At 44.7% G+C, this 20,624-nt stretch overlaps 1 protein-coding gene across 1 annotated transcript in view; it reads right to left on the bottom strand.

Annotated features, from left to right (window-relative positions):
• The window catches only part of LOC311235513 (arf-GAP with dual PH domain-containing protein 1), a 120,549-nt gene that overhangs the window by 51,717 nt on the left and 48,208 nt on the right, over nt 1-20,624 (bottom strand). The window contains exon 2 of the mRNA XM_084322981.1: nt 17,415-17,542. Coding sequence (XP_084179107.1) covers nt 17,415-17,542 — 128 coding nt within the window. The remainder of the gene's footprint in view (nt 1-17,414; nt 17,543-20,624) is intronic.

Genomic DNA, 20,624 nt, shown 5'->3' with positions numbered 1-20,624 from the left:
AAAAAAGGACGGCATCACTTTCTTCAGATTCGCCTGGTTGAAATCACCAGCCACTATCATCGCGGCATCCGGATGCTTGATCTGTTGTCTGTTGAGGTGGTCGTGTAATTCCACCAGCGCTTTGCCAGTATTTGCCTGTGGGGGTCGTATATATACGACGGACATGATGACCGCGGTAAACTCACGGGGTAGGTGGAATGGACGGCACAGGATTGAGAGATGTTCCATATCTGGGGAGCATGAACTTGAGAGGACATGTACTTCTTTGGGATTAAACCAGAGATTGTTCGTGAGGATGCAGACCCCACCTCCGATGCTCTTCCCAGAGGCTGCCGTGCGATCTGCTCTCAGGACGGTGAAGTTGTCCGATGGAGAGACGCTGTTGTCCGGCGTCGCTGGCTTGAGCCATGTCTCCGTGAAACACATGATGTTAACGTCTCTCATCTCCCGTTGAAATCGGACCCTCGCTCTCAAGTCGTCCATCCTTCACTCCAACGAACGTGCATTCGCCAGAAAGATGGATGGAATTGCTGGACGGTAAGCAGATCTTTTTAATCTAAGCCTGATACCTCCTCGTCTTCCTCTATGCCTCTTTCTGCCGTTTCCTTTGTTGCTGTTCTCCCGCTTGATTTCTGTTAGCCATTCTGGGCATAAAGTGTCTCCAAACTCCTCTTTGAGTCCGGAGTTTAGGTCCATAAGTGTCTGGCGGTCGTATGACAATCCCGCCAGTGATGTTTTAATAAAAAAAGTAGAAAAAACAAACATAATAGCTAAAAATGTGCACAATCGTCACGGAGCTAAACCAAAGGCGACTGACCGGGGTCGCGCCATAACGTTAACGATTAGTGGTTAAACAATTTGACAAGTTAATGACTGCCTCTGTTTGAATATGTTGTTGCTACGAAGATACTTGTTTATTAGTGAATGGTGATTTAACTTTTCTTAGTTTCAGCTGCTATATTATTTTTTATTGGATTTAAAATTCCTATTTGCACTAAACGTTTACAAAGAATTTTGATTCCTGTTTATTTTGAATGTTTTACCAAGTTACTTGTTTACTTGACTTGTGAATTATTTCTCAGTTTCAACTACTACATTATTTTATATTGGAATTTTGTATTCCTATTTGCACTAAACATTTACAAATAATTTTGATTCCTGTTTATTTTGAATGTTTTGTTCAAGTTGCAGGTGCACGATTATTCATTCGTTTAATAATAAATAACAATTCAGTACATTTTATATCTATGTGTTAATTTGTTACATTTTGTTTCACTAAGTTAGGAAAGTAATGTTTTAAGTCAAGCCTGATGTTGCCTTGCACACAGTGAGGCATACATTTATTCATTGAACAATGGGTCGGATTGGTACTTGGTATCGGCCGATACCCAAAGCCCAGGTATTGAAAAAGGAACTGAAAAAGTCGGATCGATGCATCCCTACCTACAATGTTTTAGTTTTTTTACTGAAATCTTTGGAACGCTGTGCGTCTGGAGAGAAAAATACACACAATTCAGCGTTTTTCCTCAATATCTCCATGACACCTGCGAGTTATGAAACCCCACCGGTTCTCCGGTCTCTCCTACATTACTGCCGTTTTATCACCCCAGCCGTGGACAAGATTAACCTGGAATGAGAAGCGGTACCGCCTGCTCTCTCTGTCTCTTTCTAGAGTGTCTCTCTGTCTCCCTCTCTAGAGTGTCTCTCTGTCTCTTTCTAGAGTGTCTCTCTGTTTCTCTGTCTCTTTCTAGAGTCTCTCTGTTTCTCTGTCTCTTTCTAGAGTGTGTCTCTCTCTGTGTCTCTCTCTAGAGTGTCTCTCTCTCTGTGTCCCTCTCTAGAGTGTCTCTCTGTCTCTCTCTAGAGTGTATCTCTGTCTCTCTCTAGAGCAGGGGTCAGGAACCTTTTTGACTGGGAGAGCCATAAAAGCCAAATATTTCTAAATATATTTCATTGAGAGCCATATAGTATTTTTAACGTATAATAAATTAAATATGTCTTACTTTTAATGCGACTTCTGGTGCTGCATGGTTTTGCTGATGGCCTTGTAATCTGGTTAATACGTGGTGAGGTTGAGCTTCATGCAGGCGTTGAGGCTTCCATCAGTTAAACGTGAGCGTAGGTTGGTCTTAATGTTCCTCATATGCGAGAATGACTGCCCACATGCATATGTAGAGCCAAACATGGTCAATACGGCAATACTCACGCTGCATTGTGTGGTATGTCACAGGAAGCTCGTTCCAAGTTTTAAGAATCAGCTGGTCTTCAGGTTGAAGATTTTAAATTTCTGTCCACTTGTGTTCCCTCGCCAGCTCTGCTCGCTATATCTTCAGCTACAGATACTATTGGCTGTATCTTCAAAACTAATTTCTGTTTACTTTTAAATGACACAGTATTATTAAGAAATATCACAAGTATTACATTTTTTTTTCTTTTTCTTTTTTTTTTTTACTCAAAAATTTCTGGGAGCCATATGCTGTCACCAGAAGAGCCATATATGGCTCACGAGCCATAGGTTCCCGACCCCTGCTCTAGAGTGTCTCTCTGTCTCTATCTACAGTGTCTCTCTGTCGCTCTCTAGAGTGTCTCTCTGTCTCTCTCTCTAGAGTGTCTCTCTGTCTCTCTCTAGAGTGTATTTCTGTCTCTCTAGAGTGTCTCCCTGTCTCTCTCTATAGTGTATCTCTGTCTCTCTCTAGAGTATCTCCCTGTCTCTCTCTGTCTCCCTGTCTCTCTCTAGAGCAGGGGTGGGCAATTATTTTTCCCGGGGGGCCGAATGAGCAACTGAAAATATGTTGGAGGGCCGGGCCAAAATTCCAAACTCAATTATGCATAATATACATTTTATTTCTATATAAAAAGCAGTAAATGGCATTGTTTTGACCCCTGGTAAGAGTGTATGTTATTATTTGGCAATTAAAAGGTGAGGTTAGCTTTAAAAAAATATAATTTATTCAAATAGAATTTATTTCCAAAATGATAAACAAAATGTGAAACATTAATAACAAAGGGCATGTATGAAAAAGTGCTATACAAATAAAGTTATTATTTTGAGTTTCATATACTATTGAAACAAGGATTTTCTTAGCTTTCTAAAGACATCACATCATCTTATAGCCAAAATAAACAAGACATGTTACTGAACTGTGTAAAGAAAAGTGTCCCAGTAGCCTTTTTTACTTTACATGCCTATATTAAGTGTCCCATTTCACTTGTTATATTTCCACATTTTAGTGTTCTTCAGCTCTTTTTTTTTCATTCAGTGTGATAAATCCAGTCTCTGTTGAGCTTTAACAAGTCCATCAAAGTCAGGTTGCATGTCTGAGGTGGAGATGCGAAGCACAGCTGCCAGATGTTCATCAGTGAGAGAGGATCTGTACCTGGACTTGGTAAACGTCATGACTGAGAATGTCTGTTCACAGGTGGATCCAAAGAGAACCAACATCTTCTGAGCATGTCTCCTCATGTTTGGAAAGTTCTCCTCCTTGAGAGCAGAGTAGAACTCTAGCAGTGATGCTGACTTAAAGTGCTCTTTCAGTAGTGAATCAGACTGCAGGTCAATGAGTTCAAGCTGAACATCAGTGGGTGCACTATCAACACTGCAGGTAAAGGGAGAGGAAACCAGCTGCATTTCATCCTCAACCTTTTTGAAATCTTGAAAACGCCTTGAAAATTCATCATGCAGTGCTCCCAACATGGATGAGTACCTGTGCCGGTGATCAGCTGATGGTTTGACTTCTTTCAGGGTTTTCATGTGTTTGAGATTGTTGCTGCCTAGTTGCCTTGAAATTAATTGCAACTTTGTCATGAAGGCTTTCACATGGCTATGCATTTCATGAACAAAAATGCCCTTGCCCTGCAGTTGTGTGTTCAGTAGGGATGGGTATGGGTACCGTTCACATTTGAACCGATACGGTACCGGTACCTGTGAATCGATACCGGTACCCAACGGTTTGTCTCTGTACTTTAGTCTCTAAAAATGTAATCTACCTACCTCAGTTGTGAAAAAAGAAATCCAAACTTCAAATAACCACACTTTCGACCGTTTTCGGCTTGCCCCGACTGCTTTGTTGTTGAATCAAGTCAAATCCTAGGTAAGCGTATATTGTGTGTGTGAATGTTGACATGAAAAGAAAAAAGTAAAAAATGCGTACAATGCCCAAGTCTGCTCTAGAGTGTATCTCTGTCTCTCTCTAGAGCAGGGGTCTCAAACTCAATTTACCTGGGGGCCGCTGGAGGTAGAGTCTGGGTGAGGCTGGGCCACATCAAATATTCCACAAAAAAATTGTTTAAAGTATTCAAAAAAAAAGTACAACTGATCCAATCTTCTCACAAACTCACTAAAACCTCACAAACACCAGCAACTGAGCATTCTCAGTGGTGTCAGTGGACTCATCCACAGCTATGGAAATGCACTGTGCATTTTTTTTTATTCTATCACAAAGCTGTCAGCCAGTATTTCAGTTATTCTGGTTGCTGTGCTATCTGAGGAGGATTTGCTTTTGTTTGCCTTCAAACATGGTATCCATCACTTCAGTCATACATTATTTTATTATTTATGCATCAGAGAATGGCTTCTTGTGTTTAGCCAACACCCATGCCACTGAGTGAGGACTTTGTTGCTTTTTCTCGTTGTGACATAGATTTAACAATAATTCTGCTTGCAGCTTGATATGATTTCATTCCATTTATTTTTGTGGTTCTTAGCACTGAATTCTGAGGAAAGGCTGCATCAAAATAACTGTGTTTTGTTTCATAGTGGCGTTTCAAATTGCCACTCTTCATAAGAGCTACCGTTTCCTGGTGCTGGGAGGATGCACGCATATTCTTCAGTCCATGCACCTTTGAATTGCAGCGATTTTCACTGTCGACTTTTCTTTTACTTTCTTTGAACATGCCACATTTTTCTACTAACTGCCTGCTGGCGAAACTAGGCTACTAGCTACATTTATCTCACGGGGATAAAACTGGGAACGAGGTTACTAGCTACAGTACCTGCAGATTAGACTACTACTGTAGATGCGCTGTCAACTCGCTCTGACTGGGACCCGCTGAAAGACAACACGCATTCCGTGAAGACCCGCCATACTCTGCTCTGATTCGCAGACTGTGGGTGGGGGGGGGGGAACGCTGACGGGACGCTGAATGTGATTGGACCAGAGTAGACAGACACAGACAGTGGAGCTTGCAGAGGAGATGAGCGGAGAATTTCGAGGATGCCTGCCATACGCACTGGATATATTTTCCTTCCACTTGGTATCACTCCGGAATCACGTTTCAACCAAGTCACTAACGTAACATTGCTGCCATGAGCCTGCGCTATGGTAGCCTACAAGTGATAAAATAAATAAAACATCCAACTCGCACAACGACGCGGCAAACAGTTGCGCGCGGGCCGCACTAACACTAAACTTTGATGTCAAGTAGGGGGCCGCAAAATATCATCCAGCGGGCCAATTGCGGCCTGCTGGATGATATTTTGCGGAGCATAGGCACGCAGGGGCATTTGCATAGGCACAGGGGGCAGCAGTTAAAAAAAAAAAAAAAAAAAGTATATATATATATATATTTTTTTTGCTCTGAAATATTATAGTGAAATATTTTGCACTGTTGTCGCATTTATCTTGTTGAAATCCTCCCACAGGTTCTTTTTACTACCACATATTTAATTGAGACCCTTTATTTGTTTATTATTTCAATTTAGCTGGAAATACATTGCTACATCATTCAGTAACATTTGCAGAGCCTTATAAGAAAAACATTATTACGGTCACCATTGTGACCAGTGGGATTAATCAACAATTTTTATTATTTATTTTTCTATTTCATTGAACATTGCACATGTTAAAAGCAATTTTTTTTACTCAAAATGTGAGTATTACCAAGTCAACTTGTGTTCTTAAAACAATGACAATAAACATAGTTTTATTAGGTTGAAATAATGTGGTTGTGTACTTATTTTTCTGTTAACTTATTATGGATTGAAAACTGAAAACCTTAATGCACAGTAACTGAACTCAATATTTTTAAGTTCTGGTAACTTATTATTATTTTTTTTTTTACAGTGTAGTCTTGCGATCAATCAAAACACGATATACCTCACATTCACCCTCCATTCACATCCTGGTGTTCTCCTGGTGTTCTCCATTAGCCTGTAGGTGGAGCTATGACAGCACACGTACAGTACACACACCAATGGTGTGTGATGTGTCCAAAAATGAATGGGCAAATGTGAGTGAAATGGTCGCACTGTATGCAGCTGTTTGTCTGCATTGCATCCCCCCCCCCCCCCCCCCCCAACTCAGATTTAGGGTTGATACAACCATCATAATAATATTGTTAATAATAACAATAACAATAATGATGTAATAATGTAAAAATTATCATTAAAAATACCTGATTATGAGAAAAAAATATTACGATGTATGGAATATTGTTGAGGCACACTAGTTACAACTATATTTCAAACAGGCACTCCATGCCAAAAAGGTTGCTGACCCCTGCTCTAGAGTGTCTCTCTGTCTCTCTAGAGCAGGGGTCTCAAACTCAATTTACCTGGGGGCCGCTGGAGGTAGAGTCTGGGTGAGGCTGGGCCGCATCAAATATTCCACAAAAAAAGGGTTTCAAGTATTCAAAAAAAAAGTACAACTGATCCAATCTTCTCAATCTAATCTTCAGGCTTCTCAGGGGTTTAACACAATGGCGCCCGACCACGGAGATGTCTGTGTTTCGAATCCAACGGTTGAGGACCAACCACGGACATGTCCGTGGCAAGGTTGTTTTGGCTTTTATTCCATTTTAATAACCTACTCGATGTCACCGAGCAGCACTGCAGAAGTACCCTACTCTTTGAATTCGAAAAAGTGCATTACCGGCCAGATCCTCTTAAGGGCGCTATCTCGATAATGCAGTGTTCCCTGTGGCAGAAGTTGTCTTGTTTTTTCTGAATCTCCAATGTAGTTTTCTGCTAACATGAAGCGATGCCTATAGCCTGTTACACGGACTACGTTTTGGGACGCGGATTTCAGTGTGCAGTAAAGGAATATATCATCAGCCAATGGACATATCGATCTACCAGATGGCGATCGATAACTGGGAAATCCTTTGGGGGATCCAACCGGCCCATGGTAAGATATTTTTCACGTAAATTACATGCTGATCAGACCTTGTTATGATAGCCATCCACCCGATCAGCGAATGTGGCTACTGAGGCTAACGCGGTTATTGGTAATCAATCATCAGAAACGAGGTCCCCCGCCCCCCCCTTTCATGCATTCATGGTGGACCATCATATCGATCATATGCATTTTGCGTTTTAGCTCTAGCTTCTGTAGTGCCGAAATGCCATTGGATTTAACGTTACTAGCTTAGCGGCCTGTATCTCGCCTTCCAGGAAATATACTAGCCGAAATCCCTTATAACGCTTATATTCAAGACGCTATAAAATGAGAACGAATTGATGACAAAATTATTTCTTTAAGCCATTTTGAAGGGACGGTTTATGGTCTCAATTGACAATGAGAATGGACAGATAGCAATACTATAAAGTATAGATTTAGCTCTACAAACAGCCTCACGGACTATGCAAGTCTGTTTAGAAATGCTGGCCGTCTAGAGTGATTTTAGACGGATCCAAATGGCCCCGAAAAGGTTAAGGTTGAGGGGCGGAGGGAAATGGAGAGTTGAAAAAGGGGTGAGAAATAGAAAGGAGAGTAGAACATGTTTGTTAATTTAAAAGTGTTACAAAATTGTATGTACATATGTTATGAGGTGGTGAGAAACTTAACATTACACTCTGATTATTGCTGTGATGTACTTTTATAATTAAATAAATACATTTCATATACATTTGAAATGCATGGTTTGTTGTGTTCTTTATCAGTAGTTTATAAATGTATGTTATGGCAATTCATGATGTATTTTTGTAAGTTTGGGTCCCGGGGAAACACCAAATTTCTCTTTTGGGTCTTGAGCTGAAAAAGTTTGGGAACCCCTGCTCTAGAGTGTCTCTTTGTCTCTCTCTAGAGTGTCTCCCTGTCTCTCTCTAGAGTGCCTCTCTGTCTCTTTCTAGTACAGTATGTCTCTGTCTCTCTCTAGAGTGTCTCCCTGTCTCTCTCTAGAGTGTATCTCTGTCTCTCTCTAGAGTGTATCTCTGTCTCTCTTTAGAGTGTCTCTCTGTCTCTCTCTAGAGTGTCTCTCTGTCTCACTCTAGAGTGTATCTCTGTCTCTCTCTAGAGTGTATCTCTGTCTCTCTCAAGAGTGTCTCTCTGTCTCTCTCTAGAGTATCTCTCTGTCTCTCTAGAGTGTCTCTCTGTCTCTCTCTAGAGTCAATTCAATTCAAATAGGCTTTATTGGCATGAAATATTAACATACTTATTGCCAAAGCAAGTTCAACATACAAACAATAACATATATATTAAGCAATAAAATATCATAATATTAGTAATAACAGTAAGGACAATCAACAAGAAACATATTAATTTACAAAATAGTCACTCAATCGGGTAGTCATTTTTCAAGTGTGGCCACTCAGATACATTTACAGAGCTTGTTCTCTTATTGTGTGACAACCGTCTACATATTTTGCAGCTAATGCTGTATGTACTGACTTTTCTCCCCACACATGTATAGCAGCTTTTGGTGATCAGGGAGATGGATAAACTGTGCATCAATTTTATTTATTTTATCAAATAAGACTTCTCTTAGATCCTTGTATTTCTCACAGTATAGCAGGAAGTGAGGTTCTGTCTCAACGTCCCCCTGATGGCAAAGTGAACACAGCCTGGCCTCTCTGGGCAGCCAGTTTTGCCTGTGACGGCCTGTTTCTATGGCTAGACTATGTCCACTCAGTCTGTACCGTGTCAATGTTTTTCTTAATTTTATCTCATTCACAGTGGTCAGGTATTCTGCCACTGTGTACTCTCTGTTTAGGGTCAAATAGAATTCTAATTTACTTTGAGATTTGGTTGATTTGTTCCAATATTCTGTATAGAGTCTCTCTCTGTATCGCTAGAGTGTCTCTCTGTCTCTCTCTAGAGTGTATCTCTGTCTCTCTCTAGAGTGTCTCTCTGTCTCTCTAGAGTGGCTCTCTGTCTCTCTCTAGAGTGTCTCTCTGTTTCTCTAGAGTGTCTCTCTGTCTCTCTCTAGAGTGTATAGTTGTCTCTCTCTAGAGTGTCTCTCTGTCTCTCTCTAGAGTGTCTCTCTGTCTCTCTCTAGTGTCTCTCTGTCTCTCTCTAGAGTGTCTCGCTGTCTCTCTAGAGCGTCTCTCTGTCTCTCTCTAGAGTGTCTCCCTGTCTCTCTAGAGTGTATCTCTGTCTCTCTCTAGAATGTCTCTCTGTCTCTCTCTAGAGTGTATCTCTGTCTCTCTCTAGAGTGTCTCCCTGTCTCTCTCTCTAGAGTGTCTCCCTGTCTCTCTCTAGAGTGTCTCCCTGTCTCTCTAGAGTGTATCTCTGTCTCTCTCTAGAGTGTCTCTCTGTCTCTCTCTAGAGTGTATCTCTGTCTCTCTCTAGAGTGTCTCCCTGTCTCTCTCTAGAGTGTCTTTCTGTCTCTCTCTAGAGTGTCTCTCTGTCTCTCTCTAGAGTGTCTCTCTGTCTCTCTCTAGAGTGTCTCCCTGTCTCTCTCTAGAGTGTCTCCCTGTCTCTCTCTAGAGTGTTTCCCTGTCTCTCTCTAGTGTCTCTCTGTCTCTCTCTAGAGTGTCTCCCTGTCTTTCTAGAGTGTCTCTCTGTCTCTCTAGAGTGTATTTCTGTCTCTCTCTAGAGTGTCTCCCTGTCTCTCTCTAGAGTGTCTCTCTGTCTATCTCTAGAGTGTCTCCCTGTCTCTCTCTAGAGTGTCTCCCTGTCTCTCTCTAGAGTGTTTCCCTGTCTCTCTCTAGAGTGTCTCTCTGTCTCTCTCTAGAGTGTCTCCCTGTCTCTCTCTAGAGTGTCTCTCTGTCTCTCTCTAGAGTGTATCTCTGTCTCTCTCTAGAGTGTCTCTCTGTCTTTCTCTAGAGTGTCTCTCTGTCTCTCTCTAGAGTGTCTCCCTGTCTTTCTAGAGTGTCTCTCTGTCTCTCTCTAGAGTGTCTCTCTCTCTGTGTCTCTCTCTAGTGTATCTCTGTCTCTCTCTAGAGTGTCTCTCTGTGTTTCCACCCCGACCCAGTAGATGTCCCCAGTGTGTTCCCACATGTGTGACCGCGTCGTCTGTCTGCCCAGCTGTTCGTCATCGGTCATCATCACCCCCAGATGTTTTCCGTTAGCCATTATTCCCCCTGTGTATTTCAGTTGCGTGCCCCTAGTCAGTCTCAGTCCGCTCGTTTGTCTATGTTACCTGTGCGCCCTGCCAGTGTCTACACATGTTCCTGCTCGACCGGTTAGAGTTAGTTTATATTTTCGGGTTCAGGGGTAACCTGGCTGTCTGCCTGCCGTCATTCAAGTCAAGTCAAGTTGTAACTGAGGGGTTACAAACCCTGACTGTATTAAAGATTGTGATAGATTAAACCACTGCTAGTTATGTACTTTAATTACTGGCCAGACAGTACATCAAATATAGATGGTGAACACCCACAAGAACACGGCATTGACACAGAAATACTATTGGAGGGTAATTAGTATATTAGTAAAACAAGTATACAATGAAATGCGGGTGGTCTTGCCCGCGACAATGTGCAATACAGTGGTACAACATATAATAGAATCCAATAAAAAACAACATTGTGCAATAAACAGGTAACAGGTAACATGGTGTGACATCTCGGTATCTGTACATAGTTATTTACAGAGCATATAGGACATGCTAGGTAGCTTTAGTAGTGCAATACACTGTTCCTGTTGTTATACTAGTTTAAAGTGGCCTTTCCTCTTGGCCATAAGTGTGCGTGTGTGCGGCATGAGTGTGTGCCCGCTCTTGTTAAAGTGTTAAAGTGGCGGCTAGTGTGTGAGCGTGCACAGCGTGCGTGTCGTGTGTGTGCTCATGTGTGCTTGTGTGTGGATAGTTCAGTGTTCTGTGTTCAGTAGTTCAGTGTTCTGTGGCACTCAATGTTCATTGTTCAAGGCTCTGATGGCCTGGGGGAAGAAGCTGAGCCTAAGCCTCTCCGTCCTAGTGGCTGGGGTTCGCAGGTGTCTGCCTGACCTCAGCAGCTGGAACAGGCTGTTATTGGGGTGGTGGGGGTCTTTCATTATCCTGCAGGCTCTGGATTTGCACCTCTTGTTGTATAGAGCCTGCAGGGGAGGTAGCGCAATACCCGTGGTACGCTCGGCTGAGCGCACCACTCTCTGTAGGGCCTTCTTGTCCTGTGCCGTGCTGTTTCCATACCAGGCAGTGATGTTTCCGGTCAAGATGCTCTCTACAGCTCCTGAGTAGAAGGACTGGAGTATCTTCCCCGATACTCTGAACTTCCTTAACTGTCTCAGGTGGTAGAGGCGCTGCTTCGCTTTCTTTACTACTGTGTCTATGTGTGTTGACCATGTCAGATCCTCTGAGATGTGGACCCCCAGGTACTTAAAGCTGCTCACCCTGTCCACGGTAGCCCCGTTAATCATCAGCGGTGTGTGTGTCTCCTGCTGTCCTCTCCTATAATCCACGATCAGCTCCTTGGTTTTACCAATGTTCAGGAGCAGGCTGTTGTCCTGGCACCAACGTTCCAGTACCTCAACCTCCTCCCGGTAGGCCTTCTCGTCGTTGTCCGAGATCAGCCCCACCACCACCGTGTCGTCTGCGAACTTCACTATGGAGTTGGAGCTGAACTTGGCCACACAATCGTGTGTGTAGAGTGAGTACAGCAGGGGGCTTAGAACACAGCCCTGGGGGGACCCGATGCTCAGGGTAATGGTGTTGGAGGTCTGACCCCCCACCCTGACCGCCTGGGGTCTTTCACTCAGAAAGTCCAGTACCCAGGCGCTCAGGGCGGAGCTCAGACCCAGCTCGATCAGCTTGTCCACCAGTCTGGTGGGGACTATGGCAGGGTTCGAAATTAACGGGGGCTCGGGGCAAAATGCCCTTGAAAATGGACAAAATGCCCCCGAATATCAGTTAAGGGGGGCAGAAAATGCCCCCGACAGTTTACTAATTATATATATAATTATATATATGATCTACAGTGCGAGCATTTCCCTTGTATTTGGCCCTAATAATATGTGTGTGTGCGCCACCCGGAAAAATCATTTACTCGAGACGAGTGACGATTACAAAACAGCTCCGCTGTTATAATAGTCCCACATTACACAAGGCGCATAAACGTCCAATCACAGTAGCGCCCGAAAACAAAGTCACGGTACCGGCTTAGGCAAGTTATACATTCAGAATCAGACAACGCAAAAAAATCAGCCAGCCATGAAGCCCATTCATTTTTATTTTGAGCAAAAGATAGACGAGGAGAAAGAGAGGAATCCGGCTGACATGGCTTTTGAAGTGATATTCGCACGTGTTTTTGCGGGTCCAGTCCCCACGGTATGTTGACAGAATTCGCAAAACACCTTATCGACTGAAGCATAAAAGTCATTAGGATACTGCTCTGCTCTGAATTTAGGGCTTAGTGGGGAATTTCTTCCGACGTTAACGTTAACGACGCACCGAAGCAGCTAGACCATTTCTCTGTGTTGTGTGTAACACGCAGCGGTCCCCGCCTCCTCCCTCCTTGCAACAAACGTTCCACCCAAAAACGGAATTTCTATTTCATAATGAATTAAATAATTGTATAAAGAATTTTCAATGTTCTGTCATCTAATAATATATTCCATTACCTTTCCTATCTGTATCAAAGTCAAAATGTTGGTATCATAACAACACTACAACATACAAAAGCAGCTTGACAACCGATATCCTTTGCGTTTGATTGATTGAAAACTTTATTAACAGATTGCAGAATGGGTACAATACAGTACAGCTCAATACACACAAGTTAAGGGGATGCAGACCAGAGAAAGACTTTCGTCTTGTTTACATCAGGGTCCCCCATTTTCAATTCATAGTGTGCACACGCACAGTATAATAATGCATGAGATAAATAGTTAATAAACTCTGTGTTACTTGAACAATTTTCACTGTGCTCCTAAATTTCTTTGTGTGCTCCTAAATTTTTATTTAGATTTTATTTATTAACATTTTATTTAGGAGCACATGTGCTCCTTGGGAAAAAGGTTAGCGTAGAGCCCTATATATGGAGACATTAACATTACATTATCAAACATAGGGACGAAGACTGTAAAAAAAAGTGTCAACAATGTTTTATAATCCTTATGTTAATTTTCATCATAAAAATTCAGTGCCCCCGAAATACAAAAAAAAGCCCCCGAAAAGCAATTAAGGGGGGCAAAAAAAGCCCTTGAAAAAAAATGTTAATTTCTAACCCTGGACTATGGTGTTGAACGCTGAGCTGTAGTCAATGAACAACAGTCTCACATAGCCCCCCTTCTGACGGTCAAGGTGGGAGAGAGTGCTGTGCAGTACCTGGGAGACCGCGTCGTCAGTGGACCTGTTTGTCCTGTATGCAAATTGCATAGGGTCCATATCACTGGGGAGGGAGGCACAAATGTGGTCCTTGACCAGCCTCTCGAAACATTTCATGACCACAGAGGTGAGTGCCACCGGTCTGTAGTCATTTGGACATGTTGGGGAGGGTTTCTTCGGTACAGGGATGATGGTAGACATCTTGAAGCAGGCAGGGACCACTGACTCCGCCAGGGATTGATTAAATATGGCGGTGAACACCGGGGCAAGCTGGTTGGCACAGGACTTAAGTATGCGTCCTGTTATACCATCTGGGCCAGCAGCCTTCCTGGTGTTCACCTGCATAAACATTCTTCTCACACTGTGTTCCGACAACGAGAGAGCATCCCCGCCCCCCCGCGGTTGCCCCCCCTCCACAACAGCCGGCGCGCCAGTGACGTCACTAGCCAGAGGGCTAGCGGCGACACTGTCTGCACCGAACCGAGCGTAGAAGGAGTTGAGTTTGTCCGCGAGAGAGGCGTCGTCGCTCCCCATTGAGGGGGCGCTGACTTTGTAGTCAGTTATTGTCTTCAGTCCCCGCCACAAGCCTCACGTGATCTTTGTTTGTATGCAGGGAATAATAAAATGGAGTCGTGATCGCTCGCGCTTACAGCACCCATCAATGGCGGAGCCGCTACAGCTTTGTAGCCGGCTCTGAACGGGGTGTAACAATGGTCGAGTGTGTTCCTCCCCCTCGTGGAGCAGGCGATGTGCTGAAAAAAGGACGGCATCACTTTCTTCAGATTCGCCTGGTTGAAATCACCAGCCACTATCATCGCTGCGTCCGGATGTTTGATCTGGTGTCTGTTGAGGTGATTGTGTAATTCCACCAGCGCTTTGCCAGTATTTGCCTGTGGGGGGATATATACGACGGACATGATGACCGCAGTAAACTCACGGGGGAGGTGGAACGGACGGCACAGGATTGAGAGATGTTCCATATCTGGGGAGCATGAGCTTGAGAGAACATGCACCTCTTTGGGATTAACCCAGAGATTGTTCGTGAGGATGCAGACCCCACCTCCGATGCTCTTCCCAGAGGCTGCCATGCGATCTGCTCTCAGGGCGGTGAAGTTGTCCGATGGAGAGACGCTGTTGTCCGGAGTCGCTGGCCTGAGCCATGTCTCCGTGAAACACATGATGTTAACGTCTCTCATCTCCCGTTGGAATCGGACCCTCGCTCTCAAGTCATCCATCCTTCCCTCCAACGAACGTGCATTCGCCAGAAAGATGGATGGAATTGCTGGACGGTAAGCAGATCTTTTTAATCTAAGCCTGATACCTCCTCGTCTTCCTCTATGCCTCTTCCTGCCGTTTCCTTTGTTGCCGTTCTCCCGCTTGATTTCTGTTAGCCATTCTGGGCATAAAGTGTCTCCAAACTCCTCTTTGAGTCCGGAGTTTAGGTCCATAAGTGTCTGGCGGTCGTATGACGTACCCGCCAGTGATGTTTTAATAAAAAAAAGTAGAAAAAACAAACATAATAGCTAAAAATGTGCACAATCGTCGCGGAGCTAAACCAAAGGCGACTGACCGGGGTCGCGCCATGTCTCTCATTACGAGCGTATGAGCGAATCTATGAAGGGGAGCAAAATATGGCAGGATACTTAATTTGCGAAAACTGCTTCTGTTTTCTGTCTGCCATTGTCCTAAGTCAGGACATGCATACTGTTGCATGGGCAGTATTTATACTATTTTATCAGTGAGCCAACTGGAGCAATCCGGAGCACATTGCACTCCGTGAGCCAACACCGCTGCCAGATATCAGGAGCAAATTGCACACCGTATGAGCGTGTTTGCGCTAGTATATTATTTGCGCAATATCTTTAGTGAATAGGTCGCAAAGATGGAGCAAATAGCGGGCGCAAATTAGACGCAGTTAATGGTGCTATTAGCGGGCGCAATCCATTCTTTGTGAATTGCTTGTTACCTGCCTCCATTGTCTCTGCACTAGGGTCCTCTACCACACCCTAATAGTCGAGGTGAGTGCTATTCTGATCATCACTACACTGTAGGATCAGGCGCGGCGATATAGGCGAGGCTGCAGAGGCAGCTGCCTTAGGGCCCGCCCCCCGTCTGGTGGGAGGGGGGCCCGGGCCCAGGCCCGGGACTGAATGGAGTTGCCGTTCGCGTGTGGGACTGGATCGAACGGCAACTGGTAACGGCAACTGGGACTGGTGCGTTTGTTTTGACTGTAGGCTCCTCCCGTTTTGCCAGTACTGTGGTACGAGTACGACTGATAGCGTGTGGTTTAGGAACAGGGCGTTTTGCACAAATCCAACGCTCCCTTTCTTGGCTGTGACGTAGCCACGTAAGTTTCACAAGCAGCGCGGAGGTGCCGCGTTCACGTTACGTGGGAAGAATCGGAAGAACCAGCTTCCGACTGGGAAAAACCATTCACGTCAGCCTCCTAGTGGTAATTCCTACTAGGACATATGGAATTTTTTATAGACCCCGATATCTCCCACTTCGCGTCACGAATTGCGGAAGTATGGATGTGGGCGTTTTCATCGAGTCAATGCGTGAAGGCTTCCTAGTTGTAGCAACGAGATGTCCTCTGGTTCTTCCGCTTCTTCCCACGTAAAGTGAACGTGGCATGAGGAAAAAGATCGCTTGCTAGGGCAACAAGCTATAACACATATGATCCATCATAATAAGTCACCTGAAAACATCACCACCGCTACGATGGTGTATTAAAATCCAACGACGCCGAGCAGCTAAAGGGGACATATAAAGTGTGGATATATTATGATTTAACAAGTCTTATCTGTCCAGGACGATGACAACATTATTGCAGGTAAGCTAACTACTAACGTTATCACGCTAGCTTGGATGCTAACTAACGTAATGTGAATGAATGAATGAATGAAAACTTTATTTAACAGATTGCAGAATGGGTACAATACAGTGTACGGCTCAATACACACAATTGTTAAGGGGATGCAGACCAGAGAAAGACGTTTGTCTTGTTTACATCAGGGTCCCCCATTTTCAATTCATAGTGATCATAGAAAACATATACGTTACCACCTAGCCACAATCTATGGTATTTCTAGGTTACCACATGGGTGGCGCACGTGAACACTTTGTGAATTATGTGAGGGTGTATCATGATGATGGTAATTTGGCACTTAACGAACATTACCTATCTCTTTGCCGTTTTGCATAGTGCACTGCATAGTACCAGAGATGACAAAAGTTATGTGGTAACATAGGTCGCATCACTGCCAGTAGTCGGCCTATTACCCAATTCTGACTCTGGTATTAGTCAACTAACGTACTGTTAGCCAGTTAGTACTGTTAGCCAGTTAGTACTGTTAGCCAGCTACTGTAATAACGAAACTGAAATATCTAATGATGATAGTCAATCATAAAGACAGAAAACACTCTCATCACAGACAAGCTGGATCTGGCCAAATACCTAAACATGTCATGGTGAATGAATGAAAACTTTATTTAACAGATTGCAGAATGGGTACAATACAGTACAGCTCAATACATACAATTGTTAAGGGGATGCAGACCAGAGAAAGACTTTCGTCTTGTTTACATCAGGGTCCCCCATTTTCAATTCATTATAACATAATGACATACAGATAGACAGTAGTGCTACATCTATACATGACATACCAGATTTGCAAATACAGTACTGTTTGTGATACGAAAAGAGTCCAGAAAAGAGAGTATATACATTTGACGTATTATTATTGTATTGTGATATGTTTTGTTTCATGTTGGGAAAAAAAAAACAATTTGATTTTTTTTTTTTTAATAATACAATAAATATCGGTGTGAGGCCCGAGCTGTCAATCTCGCCTCAGGGCCCGTGGGGCATTCCAACCGCCACTGTGTAGGATCATACCCCCCTGGCTGCCGTCTCACATGTACTGGACAGATATACCCCCGCCCCCCACGTCCTGGACAGATATACGACTGCCATCCACCCCTGCCCCCCACGTTCCTACCTCCAGCTCGCTGGCGTCCCACGTCTCCTGGACAGACTTGACCCGGGTGATGTGGGGGATGCTGCGGTGGAGGAGCGAGCAGGCCTGGCAAACAAACACACCCAGAGTCAACGACCCCCAGTCTGGCTCTAGAGAGAGAGAGAGAGAGAGAGAGAGAGAGAGAGAGAGAGAGAGAGAGAGAGAGAGAGAGAGAGAGAGAGAGAGAGAGAGAGAGAGAGAGAGAGAGAGAGAGAGAGAGAGAGAGAGAAAGAGAGGGAGGGAGGGAGAGGAAGAAAATATGAGTAGGAGAGGGAGAGGGAGAGAGAGAGAGAGAGATAGATAGAGAGATAGAGAGGGTGCAAGGGAGAGGGAGGGATGGAGAGAAAGTAAATGTATTAAGTTATACATTAATGAGTTTGCATGAAGGGCAGGAAGGGTACAACTCTATCAGCTGAGTAACAATGGGTCTCATTCTCGAACGAAGTTACGACAAAATATTTCGTCTTAGCCAGATTCCGGCCTATTTAAGACATATTAGGGCTGGGAGTGGGAGTCTTCACATTTTCCTGAGATCTTATTTGAGAGCAGATCTAAGAGTGCTGAGGAGCACACTTAAATATGCTCTCAGCCCACGATCAAATCTCATGATTGATTGACTAATTTATATAGTCAAGTTAGACCGCGCTCACAAGTTCTCACACTGGGTGCTGTAATCCCATAAAGTTCAGTATATCAAAGCAGGGTAGCCGGACCAGCACTCACAGGTTCAATGTTTTTTATTGGCAGCCTGAATCAAAAGATGCTAGCCATACCACTGATGAAGGACATTGTCCGAAACATGTCTGCTTTTGATTCAGGCTGCCAATAAAAAACATTGAACCTGTGAGTGCTGGTCCGGCTACCCTGCTTTGATATACTGATTGACTCATTTAAAATGTTATTATAACTTGACAGACTGTGTTCTCATAGTGATTCCTTCACGTCAAAGCTACAGGCCTCCTTGGAATTAATTACTTAATCATAATTATGACAATATTTGTACGATAAGAAATTACGAATTTGATGTCGGAAAAATAAATAATATGGATTCATCTGATCACAGGGCAGCTGGATTAACCATATCTGAACCAGCTATTTTGGACAAATATTTACTCAGATATTCAAACACAATTATGCAATTATTGTGAAATGATTGAAAATAATAATAATTTAATGCCTTCTGTGGAATTTGTATTTCTTATTTGTTACACATCTGTTTTAATGATTAATTATATACATTTGAAAGAATGCAGGTCAACATGCAATGTATCCCATTGATTGGTATACAATGGGACAGACCTTTGTTTGATTGATTGATTGAAAACTTTATTAACAGATTGCAGAATGGGTACAGTACAGTACAGCTCAATTACATAAGGGGATGCAGACCAGAGAAATAATTTCGTCTTGTTTACATCAGGGTCCCCCATTTTCAATTCATCATAACATATATGACACACACGACACAGATAGACAGTACTGCTACATCTATACATTTATGACATACCAGATTTGCAAATACAGTACTGTTTGTGATACAAAAAGAGTCCAGAAAAGAGAGTACATTTGACGTAGAAACTGTTGGAGGAGGTTGGGTAGGGATGGGTGGGGGATAGACTTACACTGTACAAGCAAAACTGTACATTGGAATATTGACAAAACCATACTTGGTCATTTACTGTACATTGGAGGGGGTTGATATAGCTATAAACCTGCATTCCTTCGAATATATCATTAATCAATTAAACTTATATTGAAATACTGTTATGGTTTGTAACCGACCCCAATCGCACAACACAAGACAGGTATGAGAGTAAGCCAAAACAGGGCATTTATTCAATACAAACAAAAAGCGGCACTGTCCCTTTAAGGGAGAACACAAAATTACTGGAAACAAAGAAATAGGGAAAAATGTGGCACTGTGCCTTTAAGAGGCGAGCAGGCTAAGGGGCTAAGGCTAAAGGACAGGGCCAGGGCAAAAAGGTCAGGGCAGGAACAGGGGCACTGGAGAGGGGGAAACAGGGACAGAGGCCCGGGGAGGCGGGCTGGAGACAGGGACAGAGAAACAGGGTTAAGGCCTTGGACAGGGCGAGGGCCAGAGCTGCTTACAGGGATGGCAGGGTTCAGACGGCGGAGGCCTGGCAAGGAGATCCTCCTCGGAAGTGAAGAGACGCATCCTCCCGTGGGATAGGAAGCGATGCGCGCCGGCTTGAGCGTCTGGAGTAGGAGCGCGCCGGCTTGAAGAGACGCATCCTCCCGTGGGTCCGTGGGATAGGAAGCGATGCGCGCCGGCTTGAGCGTCTGGAGTAGGAGCGCGCCGGCTTGAAGAGACGCATCCTCCCGTGGGATAGGAATCGATGCGCGCCGGCTTGAGCGTCTGGAGTAGGAGCGCGCCGGCTTGAAGAGACGCATCCTCCCGTGGGATAGGAAGCGATGCGCGCCGGCTTGAGCATCTGGAGTAGGAGCGCGCCGGCTTGAAGAGACGCATCCTCCCGTGGGATAGGAAGCGATGCGCGCCGGCTTGAGCGTCTGGAGTAGGAGCGCGCCGGCTTGAAGAGACGCAGATAGGAAGCGATGCGCGCCGGCTTGAGCGTCTGGAGTAGGAGCGCGCCGGCTTGAAGAGACGCATCCTCCCGTGGGATAGGAATCGATGCGCGCCGGCTTGAGCGTCTGGAGTAGGAGCGCGCCGGCTTGAAGAGACGCATCCTCCCGTGGGACAGGAAGCGATGCGCGCCGGCTTGAGCATCTGGAGTAGGAGCGCGCCGGCTTGAAGAGACGCATCCTCCCGTGGGATAGGAAGCGATGCGCGCCGGCTTGAGCGTCTGGAGTAGGAGCGCGCCGGCTTGAAGAGACGCAGATAGGAAGCGATGCGCGCCGGCTTGAGCGTCTGGAGTAGGAGCGCGCCGGCTTGAAGAGACGCATCCTCCCGTGGGATAGGAAGCGATGCGCGCCGGCTTGAGCATCTGGAGTAGGAGCGCGCCGGCTTGAAGAGACGCATCCTCCCGTGGGATAGGAAGCGATGCGCGCCGGCTTGAGCGTCTGGAGTAGGAGCGCGCCGGCTTGAAGAGACGCAGATAGGAAGCGATGCGCGCCGGCTTGAGCGTCTGGAGTAGGAGCGCGCCGGCTTGAAGAGACGCATCCTCCCGTGGGATAGGAATCGATGCGCGCCGGCTTGAGCGTCTGGAGTAGGAG

Source organism: Notolepis coatsorum, assembly GCF_963971535.1.
Source record: "Notolepis coatsorum genome assembly, chromosome: 10".
Lineage (NCBI taxonomy): Eukaryota > Metazoa > Chordata > Actinopteri > Aulopiformes > Paralepididae > Notolepis > Notolepis coatsorum.
The sequence above is the reverse complement of the archived record's forward strand: the minus strand, read 5'-3'. Positions and strand labels throughout refer to the sequence as shown.